At 45.0% G+C, this 27,135-nt stretch overlaps 2 protein-coding genes across 7 annotated transcripts in view; one reads left to right on the forward strand and one right to left on the reverse strand.

Annotated features, from left to right (window-relative positions):
• The window catches only part of Rasal2 (RAS protein activator like 2), a 302,622-nt gene extending 295,167 nt beyond the window's left edge, over positions 1–7,455 (forward strand). For 3 of the 6 annotated variants that reach the window (XM_057770587.1, XM_057770591.1, XM_057770592.1), the window contains one exon: positions 1,887–7,455. In XM_057770587.1, coding sequence (XP_057626570.1) covers positions 1,887–2,029 — 143 coding nt within the window. In that variant the 3' untranslated portion in view covers positions 2,030–7,455. The remainder of the gene's footprint in view (positions 1–1,886) is intronic. The other 3 variants (XM_057770588.1, XM_057770589.1, XM_057770590.1) reach the window with 2 other exon arrangements.
• Positions 7,456–7,948: 493 nt separating this feature from the next.
• Clec20a (C-type lectin domain containing 20A) lies at positions 7,949–20,269 on the reverse strand. The gene is made up of 8 exons (XM_057769133.1): positions 19,819–20,269; positions 18,249–18,317; positions 16,133–16,501; positions 14,996–15,112; positions 13,457–13,660; positions 10,133–10,261; positions 9,301–9,386; positions 7,949–8,032 (listed from the first exon to the last, which is right to left on the reverse strand). Exons 1-8 carry the CDS (start codon positions 20,267–20,269, stop codon positions 7,952–7,954), a joined length of 1,506 nt encoding a protein of 501 aa, XP_057625116.1. The 3' UTR covers positions 7,949–7,951.
• Positions 20,270–27,135: the final 6,866 nt, after the last annotated feature.

The following is a 27,135-nucleotide window of genomic DNA, read 5'->3' on the forward strand; positions in this document are numbered from 1 at the left end:
AGGGAGTGGAGGATTGTCTTGCTTTGTTTTTGTGAATGCTTAATTTTTTATGAACCCCAAGAATGCAATTTTCCTTAGTATTGGGGCCTTGTCACTTGTCCCAATGCTGAAATACCTTTTCTTATCTATTTTAAGAAATTACAAGTTATGGCACAAATTTTCACTTATTATACAAAACACAAGAAATTTATCAAAGTGAAGCAAATATGTATTAAAAATTTAAATACCATTTATTCTGCTTAGGGGTCATTCCTCACTGTGATTTGGAATCTACCTATGGTTTTATTGGCCTGTCCTTACTTATTGTCTTTGAAAAAAAAAAAAAAAGCTGTATTTGTTTTCCCACTAAATTCCACTAGCTATAATTTTTAAGTAATTACTGTTTTTAAAAGCTTTGTAAATCTTTGAGTTTCTCCTGTTCTTAAAACAAGTCACCTTTCTTTAAAAAAAAAAAAGTCTTATACAGTAAGTGGCTCATTAATAACACTGATTCTGTATGTAAAAACCACCTGAGTTTTACAGCAAAAAAAATGAGAATTATTTTCATGAATAGTAAAGTGAGTTGGGTGGCTTTTGTTTTTTCACACATTTGAAACTGTAGCCACCACCTTTACTGCTGTAGGACACCTTCCTATTCCCAGTAAAGTGAGAGATAGATAAAGGTAAAAGTATTGTTTGATGCTGTGGTCAAACTTCCCCCAGGGCAGTGACGAGGCTGCTCCTAGCAGTGTGGCTCCAGCAGAGCGGTGCTAGTTTGGCACCCTGTGTAGCGTCTGCTTTCACAGAAGGAGCAGCAGCAGCTTTAGCCCTCTGGCTGCCCTTTAAACCACACAGTGCCTTAAACTTGTCTGTCTTTCTGGGTAAACTCTGAGACTCCCAGAAAAGAGAGCTTTGTTTGGTGTTAGGGTCAATCCTCGTGGGCTATTTTCTTTTCAGTTTATGAGTATGGATAAGGATTGTCCTTCTCTGCCATTATTTCTGAAAAATACATACTTGGTGTTTGTTGGGGAAAGTTCTGGGATGATTTAAAGATTAAAGTCTCCACTAACTTTTGTGAGACTGATAATGTTTTATCCTGCTGTACCTTTTTGTTTTTGTCCCTCTCTCTGGTGGATGTGTAGAGATTCAACAACCCATAGCTCCAAAATATTGTCTCTAAAGCATTGATTTTTTTTGTTTGTTTGTTTGTTTTAAACTCAAGAGAAAATGAAAGCATGCCCTTTACTGGGTAGCTTTCCCGGAGTAACTGAGCTGGAATGGGTCTAGGAGCCTGTGTTCTCTGTCTGTTCTCATGTGTTATGTTTATAGCATCCCTTTCAGCCACATCTCCCTCCCCATATTCAAACACTCCTTGGTCTGAGCTTCTGGCTGCTCTTATCTCCTCTTGCTCTTGCATCCTCACCTTGTTGGAGACTCTAAACTGCCACCACGTATTGCTTTAATTTGAGCAATGTGAATTCTTCCCAGATGGGACTATTATGCCTTCTTTGGGAGGTGAGCCCATGGATCACGTGCACTTCTCTTCTGTGAAATGAAACCTCTGGTGCTTCTTTCTTTGCCACCTAATATCCATGTTTCAGTTTTTACAAAAGCACTTACTACATAAAGGCAGCTTGACTCGTGGTGTCATTTTCATAAGACAGCCTAGTAATACCTCAATATAATGTTGGTAATAAGTCCTGTTGTACAGAAATAAAAAAAGAGAGAGAGATTAAGGGGAGGGGGAGCAGAACCTAACCAATGTGCAGAAAGAGGCAGAGACGTTCCATTTGTTTGGGGAGCACCATGTGTACCGTGCTGTGAGGGAAAGTATTGGACTGATGATTCAGTAAAGAAAGTGCCTTCCTCCATGCAGCCTGAATAAAGCCATGGTTGGTGTGTTGTAGGAAAAGCGGATCGTGTCCCTGGACTCAGCCAACACAAGACTGATGAGTGCGCTGACTCAAGTGAAAGAGCGGTACAGCATGCAGGTCCGCAATGGCATCTCTCCCACCAACCCCACCAAGCTTTCCATCACGGAGAATGGTGAATTCAAAAACAGCAGCTGCTGATGGCCTTTGTGAATACAAACTGTGGGAGGAGACAGAAGGAAGTTGCCCAGCTCTCCTGTCCCCAGCTCATTAACCCTCCAGGTTTACAGAATGTTGCTTCAAGTAGCAGTGTGGTGAGAAACTCTCAAATGAAGAAAGAAACTTTGTCTTTCAGGGCATAAAGCAAAGACTCCCAATGTCGATGCTTTCCCCAGTGTCTCTATGTACATAGGGAACTTAGTTCTGGGCCATGTACAGAAATACCACTGTAATATACCAAAAGGAAGTTAATAATGTAGATTACCTTTTTAATTATTACTATTTTATTATTGTTTTTCTCTTGAAAGCACTGCAGTTTTTAGTGGAGGAAAAGTAGGAACCAAGTGTGAGTGAGAAATGAGCCTGTCGGTTTAGTAGTAGAGGCTCTGTGTATTGGATTAGGAGCACATGGAGTGCAATAGGACCTTGTCAAAATGATTTTTTTCAGGGATTCATCTGCCAGTTTAAAAGCCCCACCCTAGTCCCTTACCATTAGGAAGACATGCAAATACCACCATACAAAACAGTAATTTATGCTACTGATCAACCAAGATGCTTCTGATCAGACAGTAATGAGATTTATAGAGTCGCCATTTCAGAGGACATGGATAGAAGTGGTTGATTGTACCAAAACTGAATTAGATATGATTTCTGTTGAACTCCTGTCAGTGTGTTTGTTTTCTTCATCTATAACAGATGGGAATTTTCTGTTTTAGATATGGGACTTTTTGATTTTTTTTTACTCCTACATTTTGTTTTTACTACTCTTTAGAGTGGACAGAACTATAAATATTTGTGTCTCTTTCTACATCTTCATTTTCACATGTGCGCTGCCCTTGCCTCCCCACAGGGTTTACTCTGCACTGGAGAGGTTATTCGAGTATGCCATTCGTAAGCCATCTGAATAAATACCCTTTCTTTCACACAAAAAAGGGCTAATACAGCAGAACAGGAATCTCTGAATATTTCCCACTACAATTTTTCTTCCTATTTGTCGTATTTTTGCTTAGGATAAAGATTGTATCCACCATACTAACAGATCTGTGGGATTTTATCACCACTTTTAAATTGCTGCTTCTTTCTATTCATCCCTTCCATAAAATTTGGGAAGGAAATCTAAAACTGAAATTTGTCTTTCTTTTCAAAATGATAATTAATCTTGCTACAAAGAAACAGAATATGAGGATGGCACATTCCAGTTGTTATTCCACACTTGTGGTAGACTCAGCAAGAATGACCCAGCTTATCTTTAATGGCTTTAATACAGGACAGAAAATCCATGTTTCTTTCCAGAGTGTGACACGTCATCTGGAATGCAGGCTTAATTACCAGAGGTAGAGAAAGTTAGCTGCAGGTTAAACAAATATTATATATATAAGTATATATATACATATATTCACACATATGTACATACAAAGTGCACATCAAAAATGTTCATACCTTTTATGCTGTCAGATATACAGAGATAATGTTTTAAAAGGGTCTTGAATCTCTTTAAACAAGTTCTACACTGTTTTACGTTGAAAAAAAAAACAGCATTTCTCAAATAAGTTAATGTTTTGGTTTTTTTTTAAGTTATAAACTTTAAGAATTTTTTTAAGTAAAGGATGCAGAGGGAGACATAACAGAGCCATATGCATGGAGTATGTGTTTCTACATAGAATATTTATAAGAAAACAAGAGAACATGTTCTCTTGTTCGAAACCCAGGCATAGATTCCGCCAAGTCCTAGGCATGCATTCCAAGTCTCACTTGACCCTTAGGTTGGCCTTTATGTCTGACCTTGCATTTCAGCACCCTCACCAGAGCCCTCAGTTGACTACATTTGAAAAGGGGTTCCTCCTGATTACCTGTTTGTGTCAGACAAACGTCTAAAACAGGAGCATCTCACTGCAGGCCTTCATATCCACTTGAGTGTTTTCTTGACCCTTAACAGCTATTTTATGACGCCTTATCTCCTCTCCAAGCTGAGGCACAGTGTGTTAAAAATTACTTCATAAGAGAAAAGGGTTTTGATTTTGCAGTAATGGCCTGTATTGAGCGATGTGGGAATGTAAGCATAGATCTTTTCTTGTTTGTAGCTTAGCAGTGTTTTCTTTACTCTTCAAAACCCTTCAAAAGTACCACAGAGAACTAGTCAATTCTTAGTCTCAATGGCCTGAAGTATATGATATGGTAACGTCTTGTTTGAGGTTGAGCAGGTCTCAAGGTACTGGTTATGAGTTACAGAGCTGCTCAAATAAGTGTAGTGACGAAAACACTGTAACTGTTAGCACTGTGGGGTCTGAATGCATTGCAAGACTGAATCGCAGAACCGTTAGACACATGATGAGACCCTCCAGCCACCGTGTTATCATCACTGAAGAGAAAGAAGGACGATCCCAGCAATAGTAAGAGGATTAGAGGTCGCAAGTACAGCATTGTTGCCAGATACTAAATTTCAGATTATCCTTTGAGTCTACTCATCTTTTTAACCTCTCAGAAATACATTCTGAGCTGGGGCATAGCTCCCTTGGCAGAGTGCCAGCCTAGCATGCCAGAGGCCCTGTGTTCAAACTCCAGCACCACATGAACTAGGATGGTGGCACACAGGCCTGCAATCTCAGCACTCCAGGAGTGGGAGCAGGAGGAGCAGAAGTTTCCTGGCCAACCTGAGTTACTTCAGACCCTGTCTCAAAATGTTAATTTATATATATTTAATATTTCTTTAGAGAATGTTGCAATCTTATCAAGTTTATTTTGAATTTTTTGAGAATAGAAGACAGCAGCAGGTACTAATTTACATGGTGTTTCTTTAATTAAATAGGTACATCATTTTGTTTTACTGGGAGGAAATGTGAGATTTTTAAAAAGCTGATGGGTTAAGTAACTGCATCTTACAATCCCTGTTTTTGTCAACACGTCAGCACATACATTATGAGAATAGTCCAGGGTTGGATAGGGTTTAGTATTCAGACTAAGTGCTTATGTAGCTTTTATTCAGGAGAGGACAAGACTTTACCATTAACAAGGACAGCCTTACTAGGATCAGGAAAGGGGCTTCCTGTTTCCCTCCTATATCACTAGAGGAATAAGATTTCCAGACTTTTCCAGAATTGCAAAAAGTCCTGTTTCCATAAGACTAGTGTTACTTCAGTGTCTGTCCCTGTTGCTGCTTGGGTCTGGTAGTCTTTTACTTGATGTGGAAACTGAGGTAATTATACTACCATGGCTGTTCTTGCCTTTTTGCTTACCATCAAGTTGGTCAGAATTGGTCTGCTCCTGTCCTCTGTTAAGGGGCTGCAGAGTGAAGAAACGGTGAGGGTTTCTAAGACAGTTGTAAACACCGAGTGTGTGCACTGGGGCCAAGCGCCATCTCAGAAGTAGTTTCCCTGTTCTTACTGTATCCATGGCTCTTGTATGAAACGTCAGCTCTCCAGAGCCCTGGCTCCCTCTGTGTCCTCAGATACAGCAGTTTAGGAGCAGGGGTTTTGTTTGAAGTTCCAGAGGACACTTACCATCAAATGGGTTTGCATTAGCGTTTATTCTGCTTCCATCCACATTAGGTCTGGTTCCTCCCAGATACAGTTCCTGAGAACTGTTAAGAAACTGAGCGAGGAGAAGCAGTCTTCTCAGGATCCTCAGTCACCAAACTGACTGATCCCCAGGCTGGACCATAGACTAGCCATGTCACTGGCAAACTCAGCAGCTCCAGAGTCCATGCCACAGTTTTTCTTCATTTTCAGCCACTTGGGGGCAGGGAGTCACCTTCTGCTACAGATTAAACAACTTCAGGGGACATTCTGCTCTATACCCCTTGGCTTTTTCAAGTGAATTTTCCTTTTTGCCTTAGCAGTAAAAAGTCACCTTCCCACCCCATACCTAGGATACCTTTTAAAATTATTATTAACTTAAAGAACTTACACTTGTTTCTTAAAAGCAAGTAATGTTGAAATTTTAAATTTTTTAAGTACACGGTTTTTTATCTTTGAATAATTGTTATCAGTTCTTATAGAGCACCCTCTTGTCACCGACCCATCTAGGAAAGCTCTGGAGCTTTGAAAGGATGAGGGTGATGGAATTTGCATGAGAGAGAGAGAGAGTACATTTCTTTCAGAAAAGTCCTGAGGAAGACACGTGATCCAGTGAACTTGGTTCCTCAGAAATTCAAAGAAGCAAGTAGAGTTGTATCCCCTGGCTCCTCCTAAGATGTGTATTTGGAAAGGTAGCTCCTGAGACAACCTGCGCATGCCTACAGGCACACACAGCTCTAAGGCATCCCTTTAAAAAATGTTTATCCACTTTATAAACTACTAGTTTCCGAACTTCCTTCAGGTTTTATTTTTTTGTTGTTTTTTAGATTTTATAAAATTATATTCTCTTTAAAATGTACTATATGTGTTATATGTATATATAAGTTAAAGTGACCTGAGCAAGGTATCATTATTGGTAGCATAGAGAATATGGAGCAGCAGATGACTGTCACCATCCGAGAGCAGAATACAGAAAGTAGCTTTGGTTCCTCACCAGTTCATGCTCAGGTGTTTGAGCAGCAGCCCAGCTAGCCTTGGTCAAAGCAGCAAGCCACCCACGGAGAGGTCAGGAGTGCTTTGACCCCGTGTTTCAACACACATTTTAATTTCCTACTCTGTTTTTTTTATCAGATGCCTTCATTGTTCCCTAGGAAGTCTTAGAACTGAAAACCAGACTGAACTGTTGGTGTGATGGCATTTCCATAGTTGTGTTTTAGGGGTCCCCATCCTCTGTGTGTGGTCAAGCATTTGAATATAAATAGCATGGATATGTCATTTTCAAACCCTCAAGGAAATTTTCAACTTCCAGTTCACTAAAAGGTTAAATGCTAATTAACTCTATGACCACTGTCCTGCAGAAAACCTAAAATAAGTAGTAAAGGTTGAATTTTGACTGGTGCTTAGATATTTCTAGCTATATTAGGGTCAACTCAAGCAAACAGCAGCATCATTACCTGGGTCATACCTGTGAGGAATTTATCTTCCAAATTTGATTTTGTTTTTCATCTCCAGGGCCTTAATAAGAGTGTGTTAATACACATGACTATTTTACAAAGATAGTTCAAAATAATTTATTTTTTATTTCAAGAAAGAAATTCACCTTAGAAAAACAAAACCCAATATTTTATTTTATTTTTAAAGCCATATTTTTGTGCTTTGTAGCACTTAGATTGTTCCATATGTGATCCATATCTGCATTTCATTACCTGGGTTCTAAAAAAAGATTTATTTTTGTTCTGTGAATAATTTTTGACGGTTCTTGTACATGTACAGATATAGATACGTTTGAGGTCTTTTATTGATATTCCTACAAAAAATACAAATAAACTTTAAACATTTCAGACTAAAGTTGCTACTGTATTTGCAGTACTGCTTCTATCATACATGCATCTGTGTTGTGTGCTACCTTCTAACTTATCTGCTAGGCATTTAGGACACTTGGAACACTGGGATATTATTCTGAAGATACATTTTAGCATTAGGAATAGCATGCCTTAAAATTTTACAAGTTTCAGGTAAAATACTTATGAGTAGGATGGACAACCGGCACTGGTGTCGGTTGTGTTATGTTAACGCCCTCCAACTGTCCTGCACCTCCGTGGTCCTCTCATATTCCCTACACAGCTTTTTCTTGGGGTTTTTCTTGTTGGGTTAGGGAGCTGCCTTTGTTTATCATTCTCCAGGTATGCTATCTTCAGTTTATCTATCTCGGTCTGTAAAACCCAAGAATGCAGGTTTCACATGTCATTTTCTTCTGTGCGTCCTTCAGGTTATTTCTAATCTCGTGCTTCTAGGAATTCAAAACAAAACAAAACTAAAGACAACCTGAACTACTACTTTAAAAGGAAAGTGAGAATTAGCGGATATTTGCTATTTTTTGTTTACTTCGAAGCCGACCCATTTCAGTGTGAATTCCTCGTGACCTAATACAAGCTTTAAGGCTTCTTGGATCTGAAATATTAAAAAGAGAGAAGTAGGGCTAGAGATATCGTTCAGTGGGATCAGTTCCTACCTAGCACCGTGAAAGGAAAACGAGAGACGACTGATGTTGCATTATGACCCATAGCTTAGCCCTAAATCACTAACACGCACATTTTGTGCATCCATCCTGTTTCTTCCTTAGCCTTCCTTCACCTGTGTGCATCTTATCAATAACACCAAATTACTAAGTGTTCCCAATCTTTACTGAGCATCAGACACATTGGGTAAATTTAAATACACACATAAACATGTATACATACATGTGCACACATACACACGGAGATGGATGGCTGCCTCATGAGTTCCATTACTCCATATTGCCCTCTCAACAGTGTGTGTGGTGTTTATAACATGTCTTTTATCAGTGGTCCTGAGGTTTGGATGAGTTAGCTGCAGGTATTTTCTTTCTTTATACTTGTAATTTTAAATAAACCTCACACATACCTTGTCATTATCAACTGCATTCCTATTAGTGAGATAGAAACTGTGGCATGCTCATTCCCTAAAGTTCCTTTACCTTTGTTTTGTTTTGGTTTTCTTTTTCATAGCGTGAGAGACCAAACCCAAGGCGTCAGGTCCATCTGACTTAATGGAACAGATACATTCTGACGAAGCTAAGTAAGAGGTGGGACTTACCAGTACAAGCCCAGTTTTCTCCCTGGTTCCAGTTTAATGCAGAAAATAGATGCTTCTAGTTTAGTATGAAAAGTTTCTATTACTGCACCTCCAGAAAGCACATAAAGGCCCAGGCCTGGACCAAAGAAAATACCTCTAACCTTAAGGTAAACAAAAAATAGAAAACTCAAAATTTTCTTACGTGTCCTTTGCAGGGCCACACAACACTAGTGGTCTTTCTAGAAACTTGATTCTGTAAAATTCTAAAATGGATTACCTTTGGGCCTTTGAATAAGTGACCAAGAGCTGCTAAATAAATGCCAATGTGTCTTCTTATCTGTAAAGTTATGATTTCTGATAGATGCATATCTAGGGATGGCTTTAGCCCTTGAGAAATGTTTTATCGGACTATGTTCAGTAATCAGTTTGATTATTGTAGTGATAATAGTAGCTAACATCCAGTACCAACTGAGAGCCAGTTTGCTAAGATTTCATACAGAACATTCAAGCACTTCACCAACTGAGACATCTCCTCAGCCCCAGCTTTAATGTGTTGGGTTTGACAGTGCTGCTTTGCACTATTGTCACCTGAATCACCAAAACTGAAAAGTTAGACATCTAACCTCACTCAAAAGTTGATCTTTCATCTCTTCTGGATCCTTCACTGTTGAGATGGTAAAATCTGCTTTCAAGATTCCAAAGGAGTACTCTGGAAAAAAAAATGTTTCCTGATTTAGAAGAATGTCACCCCTTGCTACTTAAACTTTCCAGTCCTTGGAAGGTAGAGTTACCCTTTGGATACCATAGGTGCTATGTGGTGACAGGATTTCAAAGAGAAAAAGAGGGAAATAGCTGAGCCAGAATTAACACCACCAGCCAGTACCCCAAAAGAAACCCTATGTTTTAGGTCAGTATCAGCTCTCTCCCCACAGCCTGGACACCATCTCTCCTGTGATCTTCTGTGCCCTTTTATAAATCTACTGTACAGCTATGCTGGAATGTCACCATCCCTTGGACTCCCAAACCAGAAAACCCCCAAAGAAGTTCTCTGAACTAATAGATAAGTTCAGTCTTTCTGCATGTCAACCATAATGATCATGAAAACTACAGCCTCGTGGTAGGACATGCACTGGCAGAGCTTTTGACTACTTACAATGCTCCTTTGCCTAAGTACCTTGTACACATGCTCACAGCAACCCTATGAGATAGGGCCGTCTTTACTGAGTTCCTTTTGAAGATGAGAGCAACTACAGAACCGAGGACACTTGCTTCCCTCACTGCACTCCCAGTAGTTACACGGCTTACACTGGAACCCACAGCTTCCTTCCCTTCCCCAATGCCAGCATTTCATGTTATCGTTCCTAAGAAGGCGCCCAGGTATCCTGGCTAGGAGTGACTGTAGATTTTTAGGCCCTGGGCTGTTAGATAGTGAAATTAGCAAACAGAAGCTGTTACCTGAGCCTTCTGCTGTTGTTGTTGCTGCTGCCTTTGTAGACTCTGGGTGCTTAGGTGAGCTTACATGTTGGGCCTGGGTGGTAGTAGGTGTGTCTCCTATATGTGTACCATGCTTTGTACTGGTCACAGCTACAGGAAAGGAAGAAGAAAGGAGTTACTGCACATGTAGCTGGAAATGAAGGGTGCCTGGATACTGGTGCTGGGCTCAGAAGACAGGAAAGGCAGCCCTGCTGTGCACAGTTGCTTGCTCCTGCCAGTCTTTTACTTGCCTCCCAGGCTCTTATCCCATATCTGGAGTTGCTAGTCCACCATTCAGAAAGTGCTCCAGCATCAGGCTGTGCGAGGCTTGAGCAATAGCATGAAATCCGGCCTCAGTTCCTGTTCTGTTCTTTTCAGTAGCACTGAGAAAGCCTGGCACTCTAACATTACCAGGTGAGCTTTCAACCCCTCCCCACGGTGCCCAGAGCCGCTTTGACTTCCCCACCAAGGCAGTACCCCAAACCAAGCTTAACTTCTGGGCATACACTAGGCATTCCAGCCAAAGACCAGGAGTCCTCAGTTGCTGTCACCTTCAGTCCCCAAATGTGTTTCTCCTTCTCACCATTGCCAACCTCCAAATATGGATATAATCATGTTACTTAGAGGTCACTGCTATAATTTAAGAAAGATGCCCCTGCCCTAGGGAAAGCCAACATTAACAGTTTGCTGAGTATATATTTCACAGATTGAATTTTTTTATTTTAAATGCAAAATCTGCCTTGTTCTTAAAAAGAATGTGAAGTATTTCATCAAATGTGACATGACTGACTTAAGCAGTCTGTTGGTAGACATTAGATCACTTCTCATTTTCAGGACAATAAACAGTGTTGGGGGTCCATGCGTGCATGTTTCCTTGTGAGCTGTAGCAGTTTCTAAGTGTAGAATGTCAGTAAGAGAGGACATGTCCATTTTGAAACAGACGCACCCTGCCTGCACCAGTTTACAGCCTACAGTATTGGTCATGTCTGTTTGTCTGCATTCTCTTTATTACTGCCTTTAAATTTTTGCCAAACTCTTGTGAGGTGAAGAAATAAATTTTAAAATAAAACTTGTTAGTTTTTAAAGCTGGATTTATTTCTGTGGTTTCGTGAACAAAGCCGAAAGCTGTTTAAATGTGTTGGTGTTTCTTGACTAGTGTGTTATGACAACTATTGTCTTCGTGTCCCTCCTCACTTCACCCTGCCTCAGCTACTCAACCAGCCTGTTCTCTCCTGGCGGGCCTTCTTCTCCACCAGCCCACTCTTCTTCATCCAAAAGCTCATGTCTTTCTTTAGTAAGTGAAGAAACTGGTAAAACTCAGAAACACCGAAGCGGGGGTAAGCAGCTTTGTAAATTTCATCCTGATTGTTTTTAACCCTCACTGCTTCTCTCGCTGTTGAGACTTGTTACACTTATACTGAATTCTGCTGTTTTCTTTTAGCATCCGAATGCAATGGCCCCATGTCACCGTGGCCACCTGTAGTAGTAGCTACAGGTCCGAGCACTTGCTCATTTTCCGAAACCTTCTGTTGGTCCTGTTGACTGCGGGTTGGAGTCCTTCAGAATTTGGCAGCGGTCCCTCTTTTTCCTCGTCCCTGTTACTCCTTTCTTCAAAATGTAACCTGTGCACTAACCACATCAGACCTCTTGGCAATCCCAGATAAACTTAACACTTTGTCTGTCTTAGCCCTTGTCTTTCAGCAAGGAAGAACTTCCAGATACCACTGCCATGATACTCATTACACCTTTGTCCAGGGAATGAGTCACTTTCTGCTCTTGCTTCACCCTTCACATACTCACAAGCCGTCCCAGTTGTCTGACTCTGTCCCTGTAGGATTGCCTTTGTCTAAAAGCAAGTTCTGCTCACCTACTTGAGCCACACAATATCCAGAGTTCAAGTCTGGTACTCAAAAGATAGGGCTCAAAGCAAGGAGAAAAGGAAATACAACAACCTCTATCTGGAAGAGTCTGCAATACTCACAATTGATTGTTTATCATTTGTTATGTGTTACATGAGCATGAGCCTTGCATATCTACCAAGGTAAAGACACTCAATGTCACTAGTGAGTTGAGATTAAGATGGTAATAACTACGTTTATCATCTGCCAGAACCAGGAACTGAGAGTTAGGAGATCACACTGATGTATTCTTGGTTTTAGACATAAGAAAAATTAGATTCAATGAGGTTAAAGTTAGGGAGACAGATGTGGTAGTTCATTTCCGCGATTCCAGTAGTTAGAGGTTGAGACAGAAGGACTGCAGTGTATTGGAGGGCAGCCTGAACTACAAAGTGAGACCTGTTTTTGAAAGAGAAGGGGAGCCAAGAGGGAGGGAGGGAGTAAAAAGTTGTCTAAGCCTGTGCACAGTAAATTACAGAGCAAATATTCCCATCTTGACTAACAGACTTCAGCTCTTAAAGGTGGATTCTCCTAAATCTTCCTCCCTTACCCCATTTCTGTTCTACCTGGTTAAGGGAGGATGGTCTTATGAGCTGGTGCTGGCCAGACAGAATTCCCTGTGGAGAGGCTTGCAGTGCTTCCCTGCCTAGCCATGTACACCCAGCTCTCAGTGTAGACTCTGCAGCTTGGTGTCTAGCTGCTAATGCCCCAGAGGAACTTGTAGGCAGGGGTGTCTGGCCTCAGTGAGGCACACAAGCACCTGCTGTAGTTGCTGGCAGACACCCAGCTGTCTCAAGTGCTGGCAAACTGGCTCAGGCTGCAGATGCACGGGGCCCGTCTCTTTGGATCTCTACTGAGCTGCCTGAGACAGATGCCTCCATAGCTCCTTAATCTCTGCAAAGCTCCACAGAGCCCCTGAACTGCAGGGCTAACTGAATGAGGAGGAGTCAGAGAATATTGCCAGCGTGGGAATAGCCAGGGCCTTGTGGTTACCTCCCCTGTAGTCATGAGCCTACTCTGGTTCTAGGGACCCCTGGTGCATAGGTTCTGCACTGGGGGGCCTAGGCCACTTCCTGTTGAACTGATTCACTCCCTGTATGGGCTAGTGTCGGGGTGCACGATCCAAAGATAAACATTGAGCAACAGCCCTGGGCCCCTTCCCCAAGAACTGAAATACTGTCTGGGGATATGAGATCCAAGGATGTGGTTCTAACAGTGACCAGTGATGTTGTGGACTTTTCTTCCAGAACTAAGTTACTTCCCAAGGGCCAAGGACAAGCCCTGAGAAGTTAGCAGTGGTATGCTGGGCCCTTCTCCTAGATCCAAACTGCTTCCTGGGTGCTCAGGGTCCAAAGACAAGCTCTGAACAGTAACCAGTGGGCTGTGAGCCCTTCTCAAACCAAGGTACCTCCTGAAGGTGTCGGGGTTGCCAGAGCACTTATTGAGACCGTCCCTTGAGAATGGAAAGCTGTGAGGTCCATGGTGGTGGGGGCAGGAGTGGTCATATCACAGGTGCCAGAACTGACATCAGTTGGTTGATGACTCACTTGCCGAGGGGTCCAGGTTGCTGGAACCATCTCTTGGGAGGCACCTGTGGGGCCGGTGCTGGTCCCTATGGCAAGAGACAAGACTTATGTGAGGTGCACTGGGCACAGAACCTTTTTCAAGGCCATAGCCACAGGTCAGGAACTCCCACTAATTTCAGTGGGGCAGATCAGAGAGACTATTACAGCTTCATGCCCCAGTTTTCTGCCACACATAGTGGTATTCATCCACTGAAGACAGAGTTGATCAGAAAGGGCCTTCTGAACCTATTTGGACCAACCCAAGTAAGCAGTGGGCTGAAACAACTAGGTAGATGCCTTAACAGGGAAACAAGGCAGTTTCTCAGCCCAGATTCTTTTTTTTTTTTTAATTAAGTTAGAGCTATTTATTTATTTATTTATTTATTTATTATGTATACAATGTTCTGTCTGTGTGTATGCCTGCAGGCCAGAAGAGGGCACCAGACCCCATTGCAGATGGTTGTGAGCCACCATGTGGTTGCTGGGAATTGAACTCAGGACCTTTGGAAGAGCAGGCAATGCTCTTAACCTCTGAGCCAACTCTCCAGCCCTCAGTCCAGATTCTTAGCTGAAAGAATCCATGCCTCCCCCAGCTCCCCAGTGATAACACCTCCACACAAACACCCTGCCATTCTTCTTTCCTACCATCCCCTACCCAGCCACCTGCCAACCTCGTCCTTCTGAAGTCACTCCACCAAAAGTTCTTCTGCAGTTACAGCGACTGGATAGCTCCTGCTCTGTGTCCCCGGCATGCTTCAGACTATACTAAACACCAAGCTTTGCCTGGCTGGCTGTGAGCGCCATCAGAATGAGCTCTGAGGTTTTCTTGATTGTATTTGTCCCCATTGTTGGGTCTTGATCAACTGCCATAACTTAAAACCACATCACAAAACCCTACCAGCTCATGATTCTCTCAGTAGAGGAGCATGCTCAGAAGGGATTGGTGGGTCTCCTTTGTTTTGCCTCCTTTCTCTGGGTGCTGAACCTCTAAGGCCTCTCTGGTGACTTCCCAAGGAGTACCACTCAGCCATTTGTCCCTTTGTGTCCCAGGCCTTTATTTCAGCCTCTCCTGGCCCTCCTGGCCTCTAGAACTTCAAACTCAGAAGCCAACAAAGAAGGGTGTTTGTGGGAAACCAATTCCTCATTTTCCTACCCTCACTGTTAGCCAAGCGGTATGAGGAGAAGAAGCAGAGATCCTCATTGGTGTTGGTAGTGACTGAGTGCACACCATTGGCATACCTCTTCTCTGTTTGCTCACTAGCACCTCAGGGAAGGCCACTCACATGGGCTCCGCCCTGGGTTGCTCTGTTTAAACCAACCATTTTCTCTAGTTTCCTAGGCCCAGAAGAGCTCCGATACAGCTAAGAACAGATGCAGAGTACCTGTGTTTAGCCTAGGGGTCGTCCTTGCAGTAACTTTTGAGGGGTGAGTCACTTTGGGGGAGGACGTAGCAGTAAGTAGAGGCATCTCTGCCAACTTCCGATGGCCAGTGGAGGGGTCTGTGGGAAAACAATGAGTGTAAAGGCAATCTCTGTCACACCAACCCTGTGAGAAATCACAATAGATCATGCCAGTCAGCCTCATCCCAGCAAACAAACCAGGGGGTCCAGTTCCTACTGCACACTGTACAAATCACTGGCATAGGTCCTCTTACCCTGCATCTTCACAGCAGCTCATCAAGGAATACCTAGTTCACAGACAGGGGCCAAGATTGTCTTCAAATCCAAAACAAAAAGAAACAGCCACAAATAGGCAAGTCCACAGAGACATAAAGTCTATTTGGGTTGCCAAGCGGAAAGTCGGGTGTGACTGTAAGTATGGGCTTTGGACGGTGGCCAGAGGCAGTGACTGAGCATGCATGCAAATGTAAAAAAAAACCACTGAATTGTGCGCTTCAAAGGTTAAGATATGTGGGTTCTCAGCAATAGAAATACAGCAAAAGGAGGGAGACTGAAAGCAAAGAATAAGGTAGGAGGCACGTTATATACAAGATCCAGAATGCCCCTGCTGCCCTCAAATTCATAGTGACCAGAACTGCTATTAGCAGGCACTTGCTCTATGTCAAGATCTTCGCTGTCATTCAGCCTTCAGCTATGGGGTGATTTCCCCAATCCTGATTTGTAAAGTATGTTTTCCAGATAAGAAGAGGGGACTAGATTCTGCCCATCTTCTAGGAAGCAGTGAAGTCTATCTGATTCTAAATCATGGGCTCATGGTTATTTGTCTGATTAATTGTTGTTGTTCATTGCTAATGTAATAAGGCTGGATGGGCTTCATTCATTCCATCCTCTGAAGATCCCCAGGATTTAAATACTACAACTCCTTTATAAGGTGTTTTTTTTTTGTTTTGTTTTGTTTTTTGTTGTTGTTTTTGTTTTTCGTTTTAAATCAAATCAAAGCCTGTTGTAGAATTCTGTCGCCCTCGAAGCCTCCAGGTGCTTCCTTAGGACTCTCCTGAGTTTCCCCACTATTTAATGAACACATTTTAACCTCAGTGATCCACGTGGGCTCTCACATACCACAGAAACAGATAAAAGGTTTCTGCTCGTGGCAAAGTAGTGCGTAAATCTCAGGTGGGCCATTCGAAAAGATACGGAGTCCTGCACACAGTCCTTGACCAAACAAAGGTATTTTCTGAAGCCACTTGGGAATGCTAGAACCCAAGTCGCTGGACCAGGTGAGATTGTTGATCTTTGCACTGAAGTAGAGGCCAATCCAGGCATCGACATTGCTTGTGATGGACTGGAGGATTTCTTTGTCCTTCTCGTCAGTCACTCTCTGCAGATCGGCCAGGTCTGTGTAGTGGTTGCGGCAGTAGGTCAGAGCTGAGGGCCACGACATGGCTTGTTTAATCCGAATGAAGGTCCATCCACCAATCTCGACCTCAGCTGGAAGCAAAGAATATAGAGACCACAGGCCTGAGATCCAGGGTGTCTGACATCCCAGCTTTTGTTGCCTAAGGAAAGAACTGGTTTGACCTGGATCCTCAGGTTTTAGATTTTGTTAAAAACACCGTTTTATAGAAAAACTACCAAGTTGAAGGATGAGATGTCATAGTGGCAGCAGCTGGTGTGGAGGGCTTATTAAGGAAAGGGCTCTTCTTACAGATGTATAGTCTTAAAGGTAAGTTTCAGTTTCAATTGCTTCATCTGTCCAATAGGAATAACTATACTAAGGTCAGAATTACATAAACCACTTATTAGCACTTAATCAAATGGTAGGCACTATTTGGGAAATAGTAGTAGATCATTCCAGTGATGGAAGTAAGACAGTCTTGGTTCAGAGTTAGCCTCATTTCTTCATTTGTGATCCAGTACACACACACACACACACACACACACACACACGAGAGGGAGAGAGAGAGAGATCTAGGAGCCAACCACATCCGCTCAGATCTGTCTGGTGGGCAGGAAGCAGAGCAGGCAGTGCCCAGCAGATCTGCACCTTGTGCACTCAGGTATCTACCTTCTTCAGACTAGACTGCCTCAGGTCTCAGAGGCCCCTTCAAGGCCGTGCCTTTCTGATTCCTAACAATGAAAGTTTTGGAAAGAATGTGAGGCACTGCAGCTCTACCTGCATTGGTCCTGGAGGTTTGGATAAAAAAAAGACTGTTTGCAGAGTCTGGAGTCATATCCTCCCATTCAAACTCATTCAAACCAGAGCCCCTCCCTACTCTCTGGCATGCACCTGCTCACCTCAGTCCATTAAGATATGCCTGTTTCCCTAGCTAAATGGATTTTTGCATATTTAATTATTGTGTATATGCACACATATGCACTTGTCTATGACACAGCACACATGTGAAGATCAGAAGATAACTTGCAGAAATCAGTCCTCTCTTCATTGTGTGTGTCCCAGGGCTTGAACTCAGGTCATTGGGCTTGGCAGCAAGCACCTTTACCCACTGACTGTGTCATCTTACCAGCCCCAAAACTAATCTTTTAAAATTATTCTTTATTATGCCCCTAATGTGTGCCAGCTTTGACATGTACCTTTGGCCTACATCACTTTGTATCCTGAAAAAACTATTATTAATCTTATTTCATAGTTTGGGAAAGAAGTTTGCTGGTCCAGCCCAAACTCAGTGTCAGGATGAGACTAAAGCACAGGTATGCTTGCCTTGGAAGCCTTTGCCATTTCGCTCTATGTTCTATAACACCCAGAGAACGAACCTTAAACATAGATGGATTGACTGTTCCTTTTCCCATAGAATTTTTCTATATCAGATAAGAAGAAACTTTCCTTTTAAACACCAGCGCAGTGTTGTCCAAGGGGCAGGAATCTTGGGAGAAATACCCCTCTCTAGACGGAGAGCAAGGACCTAAGTTGTGAAGAGGTCCTCCCCACTCGCCCCCAACCCCTGACTCCCTGAGGAAGACTCAGGTGGCATGGATGCAACTGGTTACACTACTGTGAGTCCTGGAGCTAGTCCCCTTCCCCTCTGTGCTGTTCAGACATTGCACCCATCAGTCCCCAGGTTTCAATCTAGGTACCCCAAAGCCAGACATTAGATCAGGCAGGAGATGGGGGAACAGAGGGAACCATAGTGATCTGCATCCTGCGTGCTGGTCCAGGGAGGTAACTCCAAGGCAAAGTAAATCAAGACCCCAGAAAAGGGCAGACAAAGCCATGTACCTTCTGTTGGAAGAGTAGTCAGTACTTCAAGAGGTGACACTAAGGACATGCGGTGTCCTACAGCAGGATCTGTAAAACAGAAGCAAATTTCAAATTATGGGTTAGGGGGTAAGAACTGTCCAGGAACCACCAGGTTGGAATCAAAAGAAGCCGAGTTCTAAGGTGAGTTGGTCCATTCCATATTTATTTAGTGCATATAGATAAAGCACCTATTGTATGACTGGTGCTGTTCCCTAGGAAAGTACTAGAAACAACACAAGCAGAGCCTTTGCTTTTAAGGGGAGAATGAGAAGGAACCACCTAGTCCCAACAGCGTGAGGACAATGGTCACTATGCCAGCAAAGAAAAGAGTTGTGCAGACTGGGGAACAGAAATAAGTCAATACACCACAGCTAGAGAGAGGGCTGAGCACTGAGGCCAAAAAGAACCGACAGGGCATGATTGTCTATGAAAAGGATGGTGTTCCAAGGGCTTTGAAGATCTGCTGAGTATGCTGTAAGGAAGTTATCCGATGTCTGCTAAAACTCACTGTTGGGACAAGAGACGGTAGTGGCCACAAGGTAGACCCATGGAACTGAGTGGTAATTTGGCCCATGCACTCCCAATGAACCTGCAGAACTGGGGAGAACTGAGTGATGTCAGGGAATGCTGTAGTTGAGTTCTAAGAATAAAGGAAGCAGGAAAAAAATCCATCATATACACAGCTCTGATGTTTGCAGGCGTTCCTACTAAACCCACTGGCCATCCCTAGAAATCTTTCTATCCCCTTGGAACCTAGAGTTAAAACCAAGGCCATTGTGGGCTTCTGTTTCTGGGCTTCACAGAAGCATGGTGTGTCTATGTCTTAGAGAAATGAGAGAATGACCTCCATGCCAGTATCTGGGCAATCAGGGTGGCATAGAATTGTGCTGAGCCTTGACTGACCAAGAAAGGCAGAAGATGGCACTTTTACCAGGAAATCACAGTCCTATCCACAACCACACTTCCATGTGACCTCTTAGTACCAACAAGACAAAGATGAGGACAATGGAAGTAGTGGTGTGGCCTCCAGGAGGTCAGACGGCACAGGGGAACACATAGTTTGGGTGTTCCCCAGCCGCCAGCACCATGTCCCCAGCAACAATGTCTGGAGTTGGTCCTACCCACTACTTTGAGCAATAGGTCTCATGGGGGTGAATGTTCTGCCCTCTGCCAACCCCAGTAAGACAACCTGTGCTTCATGGGATGAGACCTTGAATTCTACTCCCATTTCTGCATAGGTGATGAACCCTCCAACCTGTCTCTCCCATTTCCTTCCTTCCTCCAAGCTTTAACTGAAGATAGAAGAGATGTCATGGAACATTCCCGATGTTATTTCCTCTATTAACACACAGTTTCTTGGTGTGCTCTGGGGAAAAGAGTACAGAAAGACCACAACTAAGGTCACAGAGAGGCAATAATGCTCCAAAGAGGGTGAGGGAGCATCCGGTTACTCTCGTGGATGTCACCCTAGACACACTCTTCTCTTCCTTTCCCCCTCCCCAAAACAATCTTGGAAAAGAACAGGCCCAGAATATTAATCTGAACACACCATAATAGCAAATGAAGGGCTTCTGAGTTGCACAGGAGGCAGCCCCCAGGGCAGGGACCATGGCCCATGAATACAGAGTAGCACAGAGGCCATCCCGGAAGACAGGCAGCGCCCTCCACTTTGGGGTGGTAAAGACGGAGCCACTGGACCAGCTCAGGCCAGAGATGTGCACATCGTAGAAGAGGCCGATCCATGCCTGGGTACTGCTGGTGTAGGAGTAGACCACCATGATGTTCACTGGGCTGTTCACGCTCTGCAGGTCAGCGAGGTCTGTGTAATGCTCCTGGCAGTACCACATGGCCTCTTTCCAGGTCCGCAGCTCCTCCACCCGATAGAAGGTCTTGCTGTTGCTCACCAGCTGGAAGGCTGGGGCAGGAGAAGCTATCACTACATGACTACCCCCAAGAGTAGTCACTTCACCCTTGTCCCCAAGAGATTTCAGCCATACCATGGTAGACCACTCCTTTTCTGGCGTACCCCTCACCTCTGACCTCCACTCATACCCAGCGCTGCCTCTGGACCTTCCCACCCACGAGCTACTGTCTTGGTTCAGAAGGACTGGCCATGCTGGCTTCTTATTCTTTCAACCTTTTACCTTCTTTCCTTTGCCTGGTGGTTCACAGTAACCGTCAGTGTTTACTGCGCATGTGTGATATGCCATTTAGCTCACTGAATTTTTCTTAGGACTACTTAAGATTTCATCATATTTGTTTTACAGATAAGGACTCCAAGTCACAAGGAGTGGAATAGATGACTAAGGCCACTAAGCGGGAAGTAGAGAGAGCCAAGACTCCAGAACATGGTGTGTGGTTCCCAGGCCCAAGTCTTCAATCGTAGCATAGCACTGTGTCTACAAAAGGAAGTCTGACGGGGATTTTACATTAGGATCACCCAGAGAATTCAGGTGTGCTCCAACACGGAGCAGGGACATGCTTGCTGGGACCAACATCAGAATTCTCCAGATGCATCTAGGGAAAGGGCTTGCTCTGCTTGTGTGTCTCCACCAGGTCTAGGCAACTTGGGAGGCAGGGCTTGTTTTACTCACCACTGTATCCTCAGCCCTCACCTCAGTGTACCAAAAGCGCTCCGTGTGTTGAAGGAAAGCGGGGAGATAGAGACAGGTGAGAGGCAGGAACCCACCCAAACTCTAATATCTCAGTGTTTACCCCTTCTTTCCCTCCCCGGCTCCAACCACTTTCCAGGGTCTAGCAAAGGTGGAGCTGGTCTGAGGCTCTCCACCCTGGTGCCAGGGCAGAGCAGTGGGGAGGGAAAGGATTGCTGTTGAGGTTTTGGGGGGTCCATAGAAAACCAGCCTCAAGCCTGGATACTGAGGGCCAAGCATGCAAGACGGGGCAGGGAAGGAGGGAGGACAGGCACTTGCCAGAAAGAATGATGTCGTTGCACCCACCAGAGCTGATGTAGCTGTCTGTCGCTGAGAACAGCTGGAGAATCCCTGTGCCCAAGAAAGAATGGAGGAAAACACCTTTTTTTCTATTCACTTTGACAGAATATATGATTCACTTTGATTCTTTTAAATGCTACCTTATTTAATTTTTGAAGCTCACTTTCTGTGGCCCACTAGGTTGGTTTCAGGAGCTAATGGGTAACACCTAATAGTTTTGGGGGGGGGGCGGTAAACCTGTCAGCCCTGTGGAACCCACAGCCCAGGACTCAGGAATCTCTGGTACTCCATCCTTGAGCTGAGACCCTGGACTCACAATTGGCCATCCCGTTCTAGTCCCTGGAATTCAATCTCACGGCAAATCTTGTCAACTACAACAAGCCTTCTGGAACTCTCCACCTGTAACTGTGCCCTCTGAGCCCCCTGCCACTTGGACCCAGATGGTCACCCTTTGCAGGTGCTGTGGATCACCCAGCTTCCAGCTGGGGTGCTTGCTCCACATTTTGTGCTCAGTGACGGGGTTCTACATGGGGGCCACCATGACACTCTCATGGTTCCAGTCCCATGCTCAGTGAGGGGTCCTTCTAAGAGGGTCATGTACCATCCCATGCTTGGCCCTGGCCTCAGCCCAAGAAGCAAACCCCGCCTGCATGATGCACCAGCCGCTGGCTGCCAGGAACCTGGTCAGCTTCCTCTTGTACTCTTCTCTCCCACTCAATCCATACCTTCCCTCCTCAGAGCCACCCAAAGACCCTCGAGGTGCCTCTCCCCAGGAGCTGCCCTCTGGACATGATGCCCTGGCCATGGTTCTCTGCAATGGAAGCTTGTGGAGTTGGGGAAGGGCACCTCCCTCCCCAACCTTAAAATGATGGCTAAAAAATTATTTATGTCTTTCCACTTTGTCTCCCAACCAACCTAGAAGTCTGAGGGCCTCTGGGGGTGTATGGGGAGCAGCACACCCTCTTCCAGGCCCAGGTGGGGTCTTACCTGTCATGCAGAAGGAGAGCAGCAGCCATGCAGGCAGCATGATGGTAGCCTGGCAAAAGCCCCTGGAGCTGACGGCCTTCTGGACAGCTGAGCCTCGTGTGCTCACTTCTTTCTTGCTCTCTTCTCTTTCCTACCAAACTGGCAGATTTTCCTAAGTAAATACCGAGTGCCTGCTGTTTGCCAGGATAGCCTGAATAAAGATGGGAACATCCTTGTCCTAAACTCAGGCAAAAGCACCATGGAGCCTGCAACTCATAAGCAGAGCGGCAAGAGGGGACCCATCGTGGGGACTAGCCGCCAGGAGAGGGAAGTAGTAGAACGGTGGAGAGGCAGGAAGTCTAGGATCTGAGTCCCAGCACAGCACAGCCTGGAGACAGAGGCACTTGCTCTGAGACTCACAGCCACTTGCTTGTGTTCTTCTGCCCCACACCACCCCGCTATCCCCAGATTTCTCTCTGTCCCACCAAAGGCCAGGTTTAAAAAAAAAAAATAAAGCCTGGAAGAGACCCCTTTCTGCGCCCTCTTTTGTAAAAAATAAGCATAAGCAGACGGGTGAATATGGACAAAAAGAAAGTGCGTGCAGATAGTCAAAGCTTCAGCAATGACGGCTGCCTCGGGTGCTTCCTCGGCGATGGCCTCCGGTGAGTGCATCCCAGTTAGAACCAGCTGGTGTCGGGGTATCTTTGGACCACTCTCTAATGAGAGGACACCTTGACCATCTTGGTCTGGAAAACACTTGTCCTACCGCTTTCCTTTTAATTGTGCCATTCGCAAAGGCTTCTGGTCTACCTGACTTCAGTGAAGACAGGTTTCTCACACCCAGAAAGAAGTGAAGTGAGGGTGTAAGGGCCTCCACAGCATGTCCCAGAGACAGCAAGAGACACTCCAAGTCACAATTTAGCATGTCTCCTTTTTCCTTTAGCCCCTCGCTCCTTGAGAACAAGGACTGAGCCCAGTTTACAGAACACTCGCCCTACTGCTCGGCCCTGGATTTGAGACTCCATCTGCAAAGACTTGCAAGGCCAACCAGGAAGGCACTGGGCACCTTGAATCCAGGCTGTCACTCTCTCCTTAGGGGTTGGTGAGAGCCACTCTTTACCAGCAACAGCCCAGTGTGTCTATCTCTGTCTGAGCCAAAAGTAACCCGTGCCCCACTGCATAACCTAGCTGAATCTGCTCTAGCTAAGTTATGCGATCAGGTTGAGGAACAGACACAAGGGAGGCAGGCCTAGGGCCACAGCTGGAGGGGGCTGAGGCTCAGTGCCCGGATTCACACTCTTGAGAGGAGGTATGAGGAAGAACTCAGGAGGAGAAGGGTGAGAGGGCCTGGCTGTGCCTGAGGCCTCATCAAAGGAATCTGGAAAACAGAATTATCCTCTTAGAGGATAAATGTTGCATGAATTCTTCTAGAGAGATGTAAACAAATAACTCTTTGCTGCAGATGGGACACCGACAACAGACTAAGGGATTATTCCACCCAAGTCTGGCTTGGGAAACAGTGAGTCTATTGGGGCTACCCACTTCTTCCTTGGTGAGTCAAAGGCAACTGCATCACCGAAAATCTCCCCCAGCATAGGGGCTTGTCTTGATCGCTAACTGATACAGAGAGTACAGCCCACTGTAGGTAGTATCATACCTTAGGCAGGTGGTCCTGAGCTGTGGTAAGAAAGCTAACAACATAAACCTGCCTGGCAGCAAACGGCATCTTCCACAGTTCCTGCCACACGATTTTTGGCTGCCAAGTGAGTTTCCTGGTGGAGGTAATGTTGTGTGGGATCACATTCAGGGCTACTTTGGGGTTTCTGCCTTGAGTTCCCTCAATGACGACCTGTGACCTGGAACCATAAGCCAAGCAAGCCCTTTCCTCCTTCCCATGTTGCTTTTTGTGTCTTGATTACTCTTCTAGTGCTATGATAAAGCATCATAGCCAAGGAAACTTATAAAAGGCATTTAATTTGGAGGCTTATGGTTCCAGAGGGTTAGAGTTCCTGACTGCCATGGCAGGGAGCATGGCAGCAGACAGGACAACACAGTACTAGAGCAGTAGCTGAAAGCTTAATATTGAGACAACAAATGAGAGAGAGAGAGAGAGAGAGAGAGAGAGAGAGAGAGAGAGAGAGAGAGAGAGGAGAGCACTAACTGGTAGACTCTTGGCCATGCCTTCTAATCTTTCCCAAACAGTTCCACCAATTAGAGACCAAATATTCAAACACATGAGCCTATGGGGGCCAATCTCATTCAAACCACCACACTTTAGGTTGGAGTATATTTTTTATCACAGAAACTGAAATTAGACTAAAACAGTCACCGGACAGAATTCAGCAGCTTCCATAGGAAGTGCCTCTGTGCATCCTGCATTTGCAGGACTTCCCAAAGCTCTACAGTTAGCAAGTGCATGCAAGCGCACACCCTTGGCTGGTTTGGCTTTTGGGAGGGCAGCAGCAGAAGTTGGAGTTCCAGCAATGGTCAGAGCTACTGGGGAGAGCTGCTGACTCGGCTGCCGCTGAGGCTAAGAGCGGCACCTGCTCTCCATGCGCTCCAGCATCAGGAAAGTCCATTCCTGGTGGGACTAGGAGCCTAGAAGATGCCAAATTCATTTCCAGCTCATCAAAGTGGATTTGGATGTATGATTTTTTTTTGGCTCCATTAAGTCTGATCTACATCAGAGCGGCAACATATTTTGGCATTAAGTACAAATGAAATTTGGAATCTATTGAAGTCAAGCTCCAGAAAACCAGACAGCCTCTTTGTGAGCCCACGCTCCCTGCCAAGAGAAGAAAAACCCCACTGACTGCACAGAGCTCAGTCATATAACAAGGAGCAAGCTTGGTCGGAAACACCTAATTATTTCACTCAGACTCTCCCATTCACAGCTTGGGGACCCGGGGAGCCTCCTGGCTGATAGTATTCCTGCTGGCACCTGATCTGTCTCCCTCTTCTCACTCTTCCCTTGGCCCTCTCTATGGTGGCACTTAGAATTTGTCATTAGGTCCTCTGTATGGAGTCACAAGCAAACGTTAACTCAGCTCTCGTGACTCTGCCCCGGCTTTAAGAAAGATGTTCTCCATCCCAGCCCAAAGGTCCCAGAACCCCCACTAAGGGAGTAAGACTCTGTTTTCTAGACTATTCTTCACACCCACTCAGCCTTGAGATGCTAAGGACCTTAATGACAGATGTCAATGTGAGCAAGGGCTGCTACCGGGACAAAACCTGGAACCCTCCCTCCTAGAATCTTCAATGAGCTACCACATGAGACACAGTCCCTGAAAGCCCAGTCCAAAGATTCTGTGGTTCCACTCACTTCTGTTATTTCAGTGACAAATGGGAATTTGAAACTGTCACGGATTGAGAGGAAGCAGCGACAGGGACAGCAACTGTGAGCCTTCTAGGAAGGGGCTGGATTGTAAGGACAGAAATGCATGTCACATTCGACTTGGATCCTATCCCAAGACAGAACATTAAGTCAGGAGGCCCCCGGAGTCACACTGGCAGGGAGAGCTCTGGTGGCTGGTGACGACTGACTCTTTGGTTGTCCTTCATCGTAGACTGTTCTGTTGTGGTTGGTTGTGGAGGAGTGTTGGTTCTCTTGGGGTCTGGAAGACCTGGCAAACATCCTTGGCCCGGTGAATGCACAAATAAGGAAAAGGCGGTAATCCTCTAGAACACCTTCACGGGGATTTTCCCCTCCTCCTCAGCTGTATGGAAATAGCTGGGGCTTTACAACCATCTGGGCACGCCATGCTTATTCCTAAAACAGAGGTACCCATTCAGATAACATCAACAGACTTAGTAAGTTTTTTTCCACAGAAACAATGTGAGCAGACTGTAGCTGTAGCTGCTCTGGTATACTATTTAAAGGAAAGATCAAAAGTTGCATAGTAACCCAAGGCTCAGTGATGAAAGACGACTTCACGCTGCACAGGGTAGAGCTCTCGAGGGTGTCTGTAAGCCAAAGTTGGACAACACAGGAATCACCCCCGTGTAATCTCCAACAAATGTACATCAGGAGGTCTCTAAGATGGGAACCACAATCTCTCTGGCCCAGGGCAGCCACCAAGTACAGCAGGGCATCAAGACGTGGATGCTGAACTGGGTCACTTCGGGGCTAAATGGAGACCATAGCCAGGATCCTGAGAATGCTTATGAAATGCTCCATCCTCGTTGACAGGCTTTAGAATATCTGTAGTCAAACAGACCCCTGGACACACAGGACATTCTCTCTCATTCTCTAGGCTCTGGGTAGATAATGGCTGTAATCATTGTGGGCCAGACACTAGAATATACAGTCCTGGAGTCATAAGAAACAAAATTCAGAGTCTTACAGCCATTTTAAGTGTCTCCATTGAGCCTCTGCCCACAACATTATCTCCGTGAAACACAGGCAGCCTGGGACCTTTGTAAAGAGCTTCAAAATTACACCGACTTGGAGAAAAGATGCTACTGGCATGTCTTCTTCACTGTTCTGAACACTCTGCTGTCCCCCAGTCCTGGTGGAGCATGGGTGGGGATGGGGCTTATGATCCTGTCCTGGCACAGGAGGCCTTGTTCTGAAGGGGTGCTAGGGAAGAGCTTCTGGTATCACTCGGATCAGGACTGCCTACAGGAGGCCCAAGTTACAGCAGTGACGTCCAGCAGTGAAACCTGCCTCAACTTCATCTCTCATAGCTATAAAATATTAATATGTCCAGGTGTGGTGGCTCTTAACCGTAATCCCAGAGTTTGAGAGGCTGAGGCCTAAGAACTGCCATGAATGAGTTCAAGGCCGAGCTGGTCTACATAGTTGTGATGGTTTGAATGAGAAATGGTCCCAATAGTCTTGGGAATTTGAGTACTTGGTCCCTAGTTGTTGGCGCTGTTCGGGGAGATTTGGGTGTGCAGCCTTGCTGGAGGAAGTATGCAGGCTTTGAGATTAAAAGCCTCCACCTCCT

The sequence above is a fragment of the Chionomys nivalis genome, chromosome 5, assembly GCF_950005125.1.
Source record: "Chionomys nivalis chromosome 5, mChiNiv1.1, whole genome shotgun sequence".
NCBI classification, from domain to species: Eukaryota; Metazoa; Chordata; class Mammalia; order Rodentia; family Cricetidae; genus Chionomys; species Chionomys nivalis.

Excerpts from the sequence above, each read along its gene's own strand:
- Clec20a (XM_057769133.1), bottom strand. The coding sequence starts at position 20,269 with ATGGTATGGCTGAAATCTCTTGGGGACAAGGGTGAAGTGACTACTCTT. Across the intron at positions 15,113-16,132 it reads ACCTTTTATCTGTTTCTGTG|ACCCCTCCACTGGCCATCGG; the intron begins GTATGTGAGAGC and ends GTTTTCCCACAG. Across the intron at positions 13,661-14,995 it reads GACCCCTAGGCTAAACACAG|GGACCAGCACCGGCCCCACA; the intron begins GTACTCTGCATC and ends CTCTTGCCATAG.